This window comes from Anguilla anguilla, chromosome 18, assembly GCF_013347855.1.
Source record: "Anguilla anguilla isolate fAngAng1 chromosome 18, fAngAng1.pri, whole genome shotgun sequence".
In the NCBI taxonomy this organism is placed as follows: Eukaryota; Metazoa; Chordata; class Actinopteri; order Anguilliformes; family Anguillidae; genus Anguilla; species Anguilla anguilla.
In genome coordinates, this window is record NC_049218.1 from 24,763,703 (window position 1) to 24,778,829 (window position 15,127).

Consider the following 15,127-nt stretch of genomic DNA (forward strand, 5'->3'; position numbering starts at 1 on the left):
TTACACCCCCTGATTCATTAAGCCTCGAGTTCCATCGCGCCTCAGCACAACGAAACAAATGAACGTGTCCGTATTTAACCGCAAGTTGTGTCTTTACCGAAGCTTATCTGTCCGACAGCTGCGGCTGGGTCTTTGCCGAAACAAATTGTGACCCACTAGACTCTCTTATTGTGATTGAGGGGCTGGCTTTTTCCCCCACACATCAGTGTAGCGGTGGGCTAACAGCAGACAGACGCAGAACGGGGAATCCAGCACAGAATATCTTTTTTTTTTTTTTTTTAAATACTCTGAACCCGGAACGGGACCGAATACAAGGCCTCCGTCCATCCCCTTTCCCCAGTGTCAGCTCCCACCTGTTCGCAATGTTGAGCCGACAGTCTGTTTCCCCCATTCTCCTCTAGTACGGACATCAGAGTCTGGCTCGTTTAAAGAAAGCGAAAAACACGATGACAGCATTCAGTCTGCCTCTCCCAGGACCTCTTGAATTTTCCTCTATCAAGCGTCGCTCTGTGTTGCTAATATCAAAGTTAGACTTTTTTTTCTCTTTTCACGCGCATCAAATTTCACACGTGTTGACAGTTTCAGAGAGTCCTGTCTGTAGCGAAATTGATTTTTTTTTTTTTTTTTTTTCGCTCAGGAATAAGGCAGCGCTCAAAACGCATTGTTAAGTCATTACAGGAGTCGTTCTATTTCGAGAAACGTGATTTATTTTTGTCTCATGAATTTGCCATGAGGTGTGTCGGGGGTGTTAATTGGAAGCTTTAAAAGAACAGCGCTCCTTCCAGTGGCTCAACAAAACCGAAAAGAACACCGCCACCACGTTAATATTGCATAAACGTTTGACATGGAGTATTACACGGTGGCGTACTGTATGTGTCCTCGGCTAGCTCAGAACTGTTGCTCCTCACCCCGCAACGGCACTGAAGATGTATTATAGATGCTAAGAGCGCGGGGGGTCCTGCCGCGTGCTCTCGTCAGCGCTTTGGAGAACGGTTGAACCGCTCGGTTTGTATTTACTGGCTTCCGTCTAACCCCGGCTCTCCTGGCATCCGTATGAATAATTTGTCATGTTAAGTGCTGCGCTTGTTTTAACCCGGTTGTTCGGTGATGGGGGGGGGGGGGGGAATGGTCTTACACCCGACGAACGGCAGCATCTTTCATAAATATTGATGGGGAGACGGGGAATAACGTCGAAATGCTGATGAATCGGAGGCTCCGATAGCAGACTATCCCTTTCACCACTGCTTCAAATATAACTTACGTTAATTGATTAAGAAATATGGCTTGGTGTGAGGGCTAACAACATGTCTTAAATGACCATTAGCGGATATTTCATACAGCACCAGAGAAGCTTTGGTATTTATGAGTGATATGAGAGCCAGTGAATTGGTAATGCATCTCTATGTAGTACGGGGTTTAATTACTGCGTGCTCGCTCCTTTCTGTGAGGGATGGATAGATGGAAAAGATCAAAGCCGTGTGTTTGAAGCTTTCCTTCCTTCGAGGAAGAACCTCACACGGTGAAACCGCTCCAGGACGCATCTCACAAGTTCCTGGTCTGCATGTGGGAGTGAAACTGTCACTGGAAAGGCTGAGAGATTTCTAAATGGTTTTGAGTTAGGTTCAAAGGTTGAAGGTTACAGATCATGGTCATTGGTGTCGAATGATGATTCGGTGTCTGTGGTAGCGTATGATTTCTCAAGGGAACTTGTGTTAGAAAGAGCAATGGGTTACTCTTTTTACACCTTCATGTGAGAAACAGAGATGCTTAAAAAATGTCAGTTACCCCATTCATAAGGAAAACATAGTCAAACATCTCCACGTAAGCGCCTTCATCAGCGAAAGGCCGCTGTTCATTCACACCTTCACACCCCTCTCCTGTGCAGAGCTGAGTGGAAGGGCTTCCGAACTCGGCCTTCGCTCGGTCCTCTCTTCCTCCCCTTTCCTAGTTCAGGGCATGTGCGATACCTGGACTTGTCATTTCCCGCTCACCACATTAAACAAACAAAACGTTTTACTCACCCTGACAGCAGCGAGCTGCAAGCAGCGGGTACGAGACTTAGCCTGCTCCACCATATCGCCACTTTGTGGAGGCCAGACCCCTTTACTGCCACATCACCAGTCTGTGGAGGCCAGACCCCTTACTGCCACATCACCAGTCTGTGGAGGCCTGCCCCTTTACTGCCACATCACCAGTCTGTGGAGGCCAGACCCCTTACTGCCTCATCCCCAGTCTGTGGAGGCCAGACCCCTTACTGCCTCATCCCCAGTCTGTGGAGGCCAGACCCCTTACTGCCACATCACCAGTCTGTGGAGGCCAGACCCCTTACTGCCACATCACCAGTCTGTGGAGGCCAGACCCCTTACTGCCACATCACCAGTCTGTGGAGGCCAGACCCCTTACTGCCACATCACCAGTCTGTGGAGGCCAGACCCCTTTACTGCCACATCACCAGTCTGTGGAGGCCAGACCCCTTACTGCCACATCACCAGTCTGTGGAGGCCTACCCCTTACTGCCACATCACCAGTCTGTGGAGGCCAGACCCCTTACTACCACATCACCAGTCTGTGGAGGCCAGACCCCTTACTGCCACATCACCAGTCTGTGGAGGCCAGACCCCTTACTGCCACATCACCAGTCTGTGGAGGCCAGACCCCTTTACTGCCTCATCACCAGTCTGTGGAGGCCAGACCCCTTTACTGCCTCATCACCAGTCTGTGGAGGCCAGACCCCTTACTGCCACATCACCAGTCTGTGGAGGCCAGACCCCTTACTGCCACATCACCAGTCTGTGGAGGCCAGACCCCTTACTGCCACATCACCAGTCTGTGGACGCCAGACCCCTTACTGCCACATCACCAGTCTGTGGAGGCCAGACCCCTTACTGCCACATCCCCAGTCTGTGGAGGCCAGACCCCTTACTGCCACATCACCAGTCTGTGGAGGCCAGACCCCTTACTGCCACATCACCAGTCTGTGGAGGCCAGACCCCTTACTGCCACATCACCAGTCTGTGGAGGCCAGACCCCTTACTGCCACATCACCAGTCTGTGGAGGCCAGACCCCTTACTGCCACATCACCAGTCTGTGGAGGCCAGACCCCTTACTGCCACATCACCAGTCTGTGGAGGCCAGACCCCTTTACTGCCACATCACCAGTCCGTGGAGGCCTACCCTTTACCACCATATCGCTCCAGAAATACTGCACCCAGGCTCTCTGCCTCATCTGACTCCCTGAAATCCGAAAGACGACTTTGAAGGTTGTGTCACATCGTATGCCATAATAAGAGTTTCCTGGTTAAAGGTTGCAGGCTCGATTCCCGCATTGGACACTTCCATTGTTCTTAACCTGCATGGCTTTGCTATATGTCTATGGATATAAATGTATGTTGTGTAAAAAGTCTGTAACTTGCTCTGGATCAGAGACTCTGATAAATGCCTCTAATGTAAATAAATGCAGGTTTATGAGTGTAGAGGACTCATTTGTTGGGGATGATGAAATATTGCAGGCTGGGGATTCTGAAGCTTGTTTTCCATTGAAATCTTAAGGACATATTATGCTAAACACTTTTACTCAGCATTTAAGCATTTCAGTGTACCTTCGGGGGTTGAATCCAGCATTCGATGAACTGGACAGAGAACTGAAATACAAATGGAAAACTGAATATTGAAACAGTAGCCCTGAGTCTGTTATAGGTCTGTGTACTCATTCTCCCAGATTCAATTTAAGGAATAATGCTGTGAACTATTAGGTCATGGAGACAGCGCGGCTCCTGTCTAAAGGGCTCAACTCGTTTCATGAAAGCCTTTTTCGGCAGCCTGCAGTGGGTGTGGTCTCAAACAGGAAATGGGTATTCGACATGGAGGGAACGGGCCTGTCTGTCTGTCTGTCTCTATCTGTCAGTCATGGTGAACAGTGAGGCTCGGATTTTTTATTTTTTGGCAAGCACTTCCAAGAAGGAGCCAAGAAGGGAGGCGTCATTATAGACGAAGGAACGCTGAGGAACCGCGGCCCCGCCTTGCAGGATGTCTCTCTCGCTGCTCTCCCCGGTTTCCCTTGTTTGAGACCCGTCGCTGTATTGCGCCTAATGTACTTTTTTTCTATGGGGGTTTTATGTAAAAGGCAACCCACATAGAACGAGCATAACAATGCAGCGTTGCCATGACAACACAATCGGAGCGGTCTTTAAGCGATAGCTGCATAATTCTGACTCTTTGAGGGAAACGAGGGAGGTGGAGATAGCGAGGGCTCGGTCGATCGCTCGCTGAAGAGAGCAGTGAGGAGGATGCATCTCAACAGGTCTGTTTTTTAGCTTGGAGGAGGAGTATAGATGCTCAGAGATGCTATAGGTCTGTCCTTTAGCTTGGAGAGGGAGTATAGATGCTCAGAGATGCTGTAGGTCTGTCCTTTAGCTTGGAGAGGGAGTATAGATGCTCAGAGATGCTGCAGGTCTGTCCTTTAGCTTGGAGAGGGAGTATAGATGCTCAGAGATGCTGCAGGTCTGTCCTTTAGCTTGGAGAGGGAGTATAGATGCTCAGAGATGCTGCAGGTCTGTCCTTTAGCTTGGAGAGGGAGTATAGATGCTCAGAGATGCTGCAGGTCTGTCCTTTAGCTTGGAGAGGGAGTATAGATGCTCAGAGATGCTAAAGATCTGTCCTTTAGCTTGGAGAGGGCGTATAGATGCTCAGAGATGCTGTAGGTCTGTCCTTTAGCTTGGAGGAGGAGTATAGATGCTCAGAGGCAGTGCAGAAGATACAGATCCACAGGTTGCTCACCTGAGTGATGTTGCAGCGTCACCACGCATGACTGTGTTCGGGAGCGATCTTCTGAGCAGTGTGACTTGAGGGGCGATGCTCTGCTCGGCGTGATCTGGCGAGACGCCCCATTTAGAGTGATTTGTGGGCGATCACACGGTTAGCTTCATGCTTGGCCGGGCAGGACATGGGCTGGCTGTCAGTAGCGAGGGTGAGCACGCAGTTCGGTATTGTAACTCCAACCCTTCAGGGGCTCTGACTGGGTACAGGCATACTGAGAAACACAGCACCATGAAACCACGCACCCCACCCCTCACAACCTGTCCCCACAAACAGCACACCCCCATGCTTATGAAGACTGCTTCCTTAGTAGCTTTATAACCAGGAAGTGCAGTTCCTTAGTAACTTAGTAACTTGGTAACCAGGAAGAGAACTTCCTTAGCAACTTAGTAACCAGGAAGAGTGCTCCTTTAATAACTTAGTAACCAGTACGAGCACTTCCTTACCAACTAAGTAACCAGGAAGTGCAGTTCCTTAGTATTTTAGTAACCAGAAGGAGTGTTCCCTTATTAGGGTAGTAACTTAGTAATCAGGAAGAGGACTTCCTAAGTAACTTAGTAACCAGGAAGAGCACTTCCTTTTTTTCTCCCTTCATCAGCTCTGCAATGGCTGATGCGGTCTCTACCTCCCTTCCACTGTTTCCATGGTTACTGACACAGTGGGCTCAACATCTCCCTGCAAATTGCCTTTCTAAAGGGCAGCATGCACTCAGGATTTTACTGGAGCCTTCATCCTCTCTCCCTCCTCCGCCATCTTAGTAAGCATGCAGTCCTTAGCAGGGCACCGGGACCAGCCACGCGATCTGAGGTGTGTGTGTGTGTGTGTGTGGGTGAGAGAGAGAGAGAGGGAGGAACAGAAACAGAGAGAGAGAGAGAGAGAGAGAGAGAGAGAGATGTGAAAAACCTTTGGTTTCAGGATGCCACCCATACACGCGCATCCCCTCCCGAAGGACAGTGCCTAGTTTCCACAATAAAGCAGCCACTCTGAAAGACACACATCTCCCGTGGAAGTCACCATAATGAGCCGGTTAGCATGAAACGCGCCTCTAACACTGCGTTTGTGGCCTTCAGCGTGCTAGCTGAAGCGCGCTCCCTGTAGCTAGCGTACTCCCAGCAGCCCTTCCTACAGTCTCAGCTTCCACACAAGCGCCAGTGAGCGCTCTCTCTCTCTCTCTCTCTCTCTCTCTTTTTCCTGGGGCAGTTGTTTGAACTTCTCCTTCACTGCGCCCTCAGAACAGCATGTCGCATGGAAGAAACCCCCACTCCCTCAATCCCTCTCTTCCTCTCTTCTCTGAGTTCCGCCATTCCTTCCCTCAGTCAAGATAAGAGTCTATGAGCTGCAGTTGTTTTGTTTTGTTTTGTATTTTGCTCGGTAGAAATGGTGAACTATGGCGAATTTTCAGGGTTCTTTCTTTTAACAGGAGAAATATTTACACCATAATATGTCGATGTGACGTGAGACTACCATTTTCTTTGACTTCTGTTGTTTAAATTGAAATTGATTTTAAAACCAGCTATTTTTCGTTCAGCGAGAGAAGATCTTCCTTTCAGAATTTCCAATCAAAGTGCTCCCCAGCGTGAGGACAGACGGCCCTGAATTCGGAGACGACGCAACAGCGTCAGCGGGGTCCGTGCTTTTCGACGGCCTTCCAGAATCAATGCGCGCCAACACCCAGCCCTGTAGGTTACTGAGCAGGTACCTCACGGCTGTGGAACCCTTCAAAATCAGCAAGAATAATTTATCTTCGTTTTTTTTTTTTTTTTAAATGGAAGTCTGTGGACGTCTGCTGTCATCTGTCAAACTCAGTCCGTTAGCCTGCTAGCTAACGAAGCCTAACGAAGGCGCTCCGTGGCTACCGCTCGTTTATTTATTTATTACGTTCGAAATCACGTTCGGCTGCTTCCATTGGTCGTTTCTGCTGGCTTTGATTTTTTTTTTTTTCCACCTGGTTTCATGCCAGCACTGCTGCGTTTCTCAGTTCCCCTGTTTCTGTTCTGTTTGCAGGGCCCGTTATAAGAGAGAACGCGCGCATGAGAGAGAGAGAGAGAGGTTTATGTAACGTGGTGGTTATGCAATGCAGGAGTCTGCTACAATAATTAGACTTGAAGGCTGAGCACTGTTTATACCAGAGCAGGGTTTATTTCCCAGAGAGAATTGTATGGGAAATGGCAGACAGAAAACGTACTCTAATTGCCTTGAATTTGGAATTAATGTTGTTTCGTGTCCAAACAGATGCCATTTTTCATCAGTATAAACATGCTCTCGTGAAGGTAATTTGGCTTTATTTGTCTGTGCAAGAGAAATCCAGACCGTGCTCTCTGACAGTAATGGGTCTGATTTTATATGGTACACAATCCACAATATTCTTTCCTTCCTGTACCTGAGGGGGACAAGGCGATGGCACTGTGTATGTGTGTGTGTGTGTGGGGGTGGGGGTGGGGGGTGGATATGGTGGGATCCAATATGGTGGATTGCACCAACTGGGAAACGGGTGAGATTGAGTGTGTGTGTGTGTTTTCTTCATGCAGTGTGTGTGTCTGTGTGTGTGTGTCTGTGTCTGTGCATTAGCATATTTACTAAAATGTTGGCCTCAGCATAATAACATATCAATGTTGTCTATGTTGTCGGCGTGCCGTGCATATAAATGGATGTATTGAGCGCGAGGAGACGCATTGTTTTATGGGTACAGAGCAGCAGACACGATGGCTGGCTGTTACGACTCTATTAGCCGTGTTTACAGTGCCAGCACACTGCAGACTACGGTGCGCTCTTTCAGAAACGGAGAACAGCGGGCTGCAGCGGGTACCTGGCGTTGCGTTGATCCGGTCTTTGTGCGAAAACCGACCGGGGAGCGCACAAGCTGGGCTCTGGAGCTCTCAGCCCGAGCCTCCCGATCCTCCATTAATGTCAGTTTACACGTTCCGGCTTCTTTTGTGTTCGTCTGAGCGTGCTCATTAAGGCCCTCGGGCGTCAGCACGCACGCTGTGACCGTAAGCGATGGTTTCCGGCTGCGGCTGACAGGCGGGAGGCGGGCATTCTTCTCTGTTAGCGGGCGCCGGGGCCCCCGCGGTCTGCGTGCTCTTTGTCGGGTCGTCGCAGGGATGGACTCCCCCAGCCCCCTTGAAAAGGCCACAACTGCCATCCTGACAGCTGCGGGATTTCCCACGGTGCACTTGAATGTAGTTTCACAGGGATCGGACCTGAATGTAGTTTCACAGACTTGCCGGTTGAAAGAATGCTTCTGTGTGGGAAGACTATTTTATCATACTAGGTTTTCACTGATTACCATCATAATTGAGATCCATAGAATATATATTCACAGCTAGCTGTTTTCCTTATCCATTAAAAAAGCACAGAAATGTAAGGTAACAGGTTAATAAATACAGTGTTCACAGATTACATCCTTGGAGTAGGTGAACAGTCAGTCAGTTTTGAAAGACAGACATTACTTTTAGTGTAAAATGGCTTTGTGAAGACCCTCCATCGGCTGTTTGGGGCCCGAAATCAGACTTGAGCCTTCCTCATCAACCGGGCATTCTGAGGTGGAATGACACCCTCTCCCACTACGGGAGGGAGTTTTTAAGTCGGGCCATGATTCCTCAGGTTACCGCTACGCAAGCCCCTCCCTGGAACACGCGGACGTATCAGCCTCAGAGACGTGGCGCGTGTGGCGTTCGGTCAGCTGTGTGAGAAACCGATTAGCGTACTTAGCAGCGTTTCAGCAGCAGGCTCAAAGAACCGCTCGCCCCTTATTATTAAAACGCACTTCCTCATTGACGCTCCGATGTGCCGTGGTGCTGAGAGATACTCTGCCTGACCTGCGAGCGACCAGCTGACCCCCCCCCCCCCCCCGCTCTTGTGTCCGCAGGGCGTGTGCACCATGACCACGGCCTTCCTGCACTTCTTCTTCCTGGCCTCCTTCTGCTGGGTGCTGACGGAGGCGTGGCAGTCCTACATGGCCGTGACGGGGAAGGTCCGCACCCGCCTGATCCGCAAGAGGTTCCTGTGCCTGGGATGGGGTGAGCGCCCTTCGCCGCCGGGGTCTTTTTGGGGAGGGGGGTCGGCTCGAGCGTCGTCTTCCATCTAAGCAGACGTAGCCTCTCCCTGCCTGTTCACAGGGGGGTGAAAACGTGACATTAGACAGGCCTGAGCAACCCTTTTCATTTGGTTTTGATGTTGGTTGTCTCTTCAGTTAATACGAACACAGAGAAAATGGGACTTGAGAGGTGTCCAAATTTGTTCAGGTAATGGAGTAGGGAACGGGTGGTAAACACTCCTGTGTGGGACTATATAAGTGCCTTTGGTGCTTTAAAAAGAATGCTGTGTGTTCTTAATGTCACGGCAGTGGAGGAACTGCCATTTTTCTCATTTTCCCTGTATACGGAGTCCAGTGACCCAGTGTGTTAAATGTTTACTGTGTTCCGAGCACCGGGGGCAGAGGAGGGGTGACATGATGAGGGGGTGGGGGGTCAGAGTGTGGGAGTATGCCCCTATACCCCCCACCCCCAACCCCACCCCCCCCCTGCCCCCGACCACCACAAATAAAAAAAAATGTTTCTGCAAATGAAATGTGTTTTAACTGGAGATATTAGTAATAGGTGACTGCAAACATATGCCGTGAACATTAACTTCAATTTGGGGTGTAAAAGTACACATTTGTATGAAACCGCTTGGTATGGCTCGCTGTCTGTCTAAAATAATGAACACATTTTTAGTGAGTGCGTGCTGGCTTTCATTTTCAGTGTTTGAACTGTTGCCTTGAACCACCAACATCACCACAAAGTAGTATTAGCCTATTAACCTATATTCAGTTTGAGTGCGCTGTGTCTTCTTTGTGCACGGGACTAGACAACCCCCCACCCTTACCCCCACCGCCCTAGTCAGAGGGCCCCTCAAAGGAGTACACGAGGAACGAGCTGCTTTGACATGACAACAGCCTCCAGCCTACCAGTCATAATCATGGTGCAATTACTATTATCATGTAAAATCATTTCAGTGTTATATTACCGGTAAAATTAGAAGAGTTAATATAAATAAATGTTATGTATTTATGTGATGTTTGGGTTGGGGAGTGGAGCTGCGGAGCTTTTAGGCTAGAACCATGTCTACAGCCGGGGGGACCACACACTCTCAGTCACTTCAGACATTTCTGAAACATTTCAAATGATTACACAGAGTTCCAGCTCATTCTCGCTGTTACCTAGCAACAGAGTGGTCCCTGTTTGTCACTGCAGAGATCCGAGGATGACAAACATACACTTTTGTAGAGCGAGAGACAGAGAGCGAGAGAGGGAGGGGGGGGAAAGAGAGATAGAGAGAGAGAAATAGAGAGACAGAGAGGGGTGGAGAGGGAGAGAGAGAGAGGGAGCAAGAGAAATGGAGAGACAGAAAGATAGAGGGGGGAGATGGAGAGAAAGAGAGAGAGAGAGGGAGCAAGAGAGAGGCATCAAGAGAAATGTTCTAGAAAAATTATTCTGTATTAAATATCTTCTGTTGTGGTCCACAGTGTTCACAAGGAGATATGCTTTTGGGCAAATCTTAATTGAAGCAAAAATGAAGAGAATGAAATGGAGATGTTGATATATTATGTGCAGAAACATTCTTCAACAGGGTATTTGGACATGCTGGTTAATATGAGTAGTGTGGATTCACGTAAATCTGTCTCCCAAATTATTTTATTTTATTTTTTTTTGTATATATTTATTTATTTTTTGCTTGCTGCAGTTCTAAAACAACTGTCTCCAAGCCATGACTGAACAACAATAACTGAAAGGGTGTAAAGCAAAGAAAAACACTTAATGCAAAAATCATCACACATCATGCCCACGTAGGGATGCATTGCATCAAACACATATACATATATACACATATACACCAGACAACATGATGCACATAGAGTACCTGCTATGACAGGAAGTAGAGCATGTGCAAGGGTTTACAATTTTATTGATCATTTTCGACGACGCAACATCCATCCGTCCAGAATCTGGCTCCTCGCATTGCTCTACACCTACGTAACACCCCAGAAGGCCAAAAGCAAGTGATGAAATGGAAAATGGAAAAGTGTCTCCCCATTGCCCGATCCCTGCCATTGATGTTGTTTTCTGTGAGTCAATGAGTCATCTGTCATTATGGCTTCGCTGTGGGGAAAAAAGAGACTTGCATGAGGTTCTTTCTGTACAACTCCCACTGAGATTTTATGACCACTGCCTACAGTTTTTAAGTAAAAATGTTGTCGGTGTGAAACCTGAATGAGGACTTAATTAGGTTGTCGCATTTTAGATCATGTTAGCCGCCGAGCTAGCTTTAATTTCCACCGTATCGCAGCCTAATGTTATGACAGAGCCCGATAGCCTCCCCCCCACCCCCCCCCAATGCTAATTCAAAATGTTCAGCCACAGCTTTCAGTCGCTGGTGCTGGAGACGTCTCAACGCAACATGTCCACGCAGGCAGAATTAATCAGCGACCATAAAGGCAACATTTTTAATAGGGTAGATACGGCGGCGCGCCGTTTGCGAAGATACATTTTAATTGCCGTCTTCTTTGTCCCCGATATACCAGAGGGTGCAGGTTTTACTCTCTAATGACGCTTCAATTATGCAATTAGGCTCCCGCGCGAGAACAAAAGCCAGCTGGTCTCACGTCCCCCCCCAGGACTATAAAGTGCGAACGCCGCTCTGAAATTTTAGCGATGCAAATCGCGAAGGGTTCGGACGGGGAAGCTAACCTTCGGCGCCCGGCCCAGAAGAGTCGCGCTCGGGCCAGGTCGCCAACGATACGGAGCGTCGGTTCTTCCCTTTTCCCGTTAGAGCACCTGTGACCTTTATGCTAAACGAGCCTGGCGCTCGGGGGAGCGGGGGGGGGGCGGTGACCGCAGGGTGATTTACGCTCCGGGGGGGCTGGTGGAGATCGCCCTGGACCCCGAGCGCATATCCCCCCCCCACCCCCCTTCAGTAAGCTGATAGCGGTTATAAATCCCGTCCGCGCGGGCGAGGGGAAGGAAGGGAAGCCGTTGATATTCGCCGCACGCAGGTCGCGAGCGCGGAGGGAGAGCGGCTCATAACCGCGCTCAATACGCCGACCGTCAAATGAAAGACCGCAAATCAAGCGCGCTCGGGGAAAAAAAGCCTCCCGCTCACAGTCACGCGCTAAGAGCTAGATATAGACCTTTTCCCAAACACGACGGGACGTTTATTTTTCTTCTTCCTCTGGTTTTATTTTGTTTTTGTTTTTTTGGAGGTGGGGAGGGTGCGGGGAGTGACATTGGGCATCCTTTGAGCGAAATGCCCAGGAAGTGCGTGATGTGTAAAGCCATTGCAGGTGTGGAGTTTAAACGCAACGCACGAGCGAGGCGGGGCCTGGAGATTCCGGCGCTCGCCAGGTTTTCCGCGGTATCGATCTCCATGGATTTCGCTTAATGACCTGAAACCCAATGATTCGTTTAGCTGGTGAACCACTCGGAGGACTCCGGGAATCTCGTTTCGCCGCGTCGAAGAGCTCCAGAGGTCCTCATCTTTTCGGATGGAGGCGACGGGGGTGAATCTCAACCCGTCTGTGGCCTGCCTAACCGTCTGATAACCTCTCTCCTGCAGGGTTGCCCGCCCTAGTGGTCGCCATCTCCATGGGATTCACCAAGGCCAAGGGCTACGGGACGCCGCAGTAGTAAGTCTCCTTCCGTAGCCACGCCTTCTTGCTCTTTTTCCTTTTTTTTTTTTTTCTGGTATCCTTGACAGGCATCCATGATTCATTACCTCACTGTGATTTTGAATCAATCGAGCGCATTTACGATACTCATTACATTACATTACATTACAGGCATTTAGCAGACGCTCTTATCCAGAGCGACTTACACAACTTTTTTTACATAGCATTTTTAAACAACGGCAGTGCCCTTACTCGGGAATCGAACCTACGACCTTTCGGTTACAAGCCCAGTTCCTTACCCACTGTGCTACACTCCCTCCTACTCAGCACGTCCACGTACTGTACGACACAACGAGCCGTTGTTCCTGCTGGCTGGGTGCTTTAGCATCCGTCCGTGGTGGAGGCGCTGATGATGTTAGGTGGTAATCCCATAAACACCGTTACAAACCTCCCCGCGGTCTGGGGCGGGGGGGGGCAGGGGTGTCATCCGTGTCCAGGTGAAAATAAAATTCGCCTCAGGGATGCCAGAAATGAAATTCGTACACAAAACCCCAAAACCTCTTGTTCTGAAATTGCGAACCCCTGTCAGTCCTCTGCCAGTCCTCTGAGGGTGACGGAATTGCATTTCCCGCGCTAGAGCAAACTGGTTAGAGATCTTTAAGTGCGTCTCAAAGAGGAGGAGATGTTTAACCCGCCTCTTCTCGAAAAGATACCCTCTAACCACGTTCAAAACAGGAAGGAAATAAGAGCTCTTTATAACCGAGTCTCCAGGCAAGAAGAGAAGTCTAAGCGCCAAGTTTCTCTGCTTTTGTTTTCACAACCATATCTTGAGAATTGTGTCCCATTGGTAAAAAAAAAAAATCATTTTAGCATTTTATCCCTCTATAATCTCTCAGTGGAATGCATCTGCTTTTGCAGAAAGATGTAGTTTCGGTCTTTTTCCCTCTGTATCTCTCTCTACCCGTCTCCGCTCTCTCTCTCTCTCTCTCTCTCTCTCTCTCTCTCTCGAGTTTGCTCGCTCGCGGAGCGTATGTGGAGAGCCGGAGCATATGGCTGGGCTCCCCAGACACGCGTTGAGCGTACATCTGTATACCCTACGCCCCTACGCCCCACGCGCCATTAATTTAATGTCGGGGAGCTGATTTTTTTTTAAGCAAAGGGGAGACGCTGATGTTGGCTGGTGTCGTCTTGGCTTTTCAGCTGCTGGCTGTCTCTGGAAGGGGGCCTGCTCTACGCCTTCGTTGGGCCTGCCGCCGCCGTCGTCCTGGTGAGTTTAAGCCCCGCCCCTCCGGTTCTGTCTGTTCCACATCTCGCGTCTCGCTTCTGCCTGTTTCTTGTGGAAGTTTAACTTTAAATTTGTTCACTGCAGGTACTGTTGGATGATAAGATGGGGGCTGAGCATTTTTAGCGTATGTTAGGGCAGTGGTAACCAACCCTGTTCCCGGAGATCTTCTGTCCTGCAGGTTTTGACTTCAACCCTGATTTGGTTCACCTAACTCTACTGATTAGCAGCTCAACAAAGATCTCTAGCTGTTGCTTGAGGCGTGCTTTGTTACGGTTGGAATGGAAACCTACAGGATGGTAGATCTCCAGGAACAGGGTTGGTTTCCACTGTGTTAGCATGTGTTAGCATTTGGTACATCAACAGAAGGCTCCTGAGTCACTGTCTGCGAACAGGCGCTTCTGGTCAGATTTTGGAGTCCGACCTTGTCATCAGATGACTGTTGTCAGGGGGACCGCAGTTGGCCAAATCCCGCCGAGGGTTGTGTGGGCGGCGGGAGGCCTGCTCCTCGGTGTACTGCTGCATTGTGGCATTAGTGAGAGCCGTTCCTCTTCTCTGATCGGTGCTAGCCCTCTCCTGTAGTTCTGTGCGGGCTGTGGTATGGAAACCAGTCAGCCACAGCTGTGTTGGATTGCAGGTGCTTCAGCTGCAGTGCGTCCTCCGAGCCTGAAGGGGGCACAGTGCTGACCCAAAAAATAATAATTAATTATTTTAAATTTGAGAGAAAAAAAAGAGGAAGAAAAAAGAAGTTCTTTAATAAAATGAAGGCGACTAAAACCCTTGAAGTAAGGCTAAGAATGAGTAATAAGTTATCATAGTAACATTAAGTACAGAACCTGAGGGGCACCAATCTCAGAGTTCCGGTCTAACCAGTGAATTGAACTGATATGAAGGGGAAGGAGCTCACACAATTATTCCTTATCAAACTTCTTATTATCACTGAAGGCAGGCATTCAATAAAAATGATTCACACTTACCATTGATAACACAGTCTAAGTGCAAGCACACTTAGTCGAAGGGGCATGTCTTCACATTTATGTATTTTTAAAAACTCAATGCAGGAAAGCCAACAGTGTTTCACATAAAGATGGGCCAATGCAAAGTCAGTCTGGCAAGCAGTTTGAACAGGAGACGATGTATAATTTGGAGAGCTAAAGTAGACAAAAAAATAATAGCTGTTATTGTACATTCTTAAGTGTTATAAAGTGTCCTGGGTTGCCAGATTGGGAGAGCACAAAGGTTGGGTTGGACGGTGGGTGAGAAATGGACCGAGCTCTTGGGCCCCCGTTGTCAAATTCTCAGAGGAAGGCAACTTTTTCCCAAGACTCACACATGGCGGCCCAAGATGCAGTCGTGTTCTCTCGGGTAACAGAAAGATTTCAGA

The 15,127-nt window shown here is 49.0% G+C and overlaps 1 protein-coding gene across 6 annotated transcripts in view; it reads left to right on the forward strand.

Annotated features, from left to right (window-relative positions):
• The window catches only part of adgrb3 (adhesion G protein-coupled receptor B3), a 201,268-nt gene that overhangs the window by 166,568 nt on the left and 19,573 nt on the right, over positions 1-15,127 (forward strand). For all 6 annotated transcript variants that reach the window (XM_035400743.1, XM_035400740.1, XM_035400738.1 and 3 more), the window contains 3 exons: positions 8,685-8,835; positions 12,410-12,479; positions 13,662-13,728. In XM_035400743.1, the coding sequence (XP_035256634.1) occupies positions 8,685-8,835; positions 12,410-12,479; positions 13,662-13,728 (288 nt within the window). The remainder of the gene's footprint in view (positions 1-8,684; positions 8,836-12,409; positions 12,480-13,661; positions 13,729-15,127) is intronic.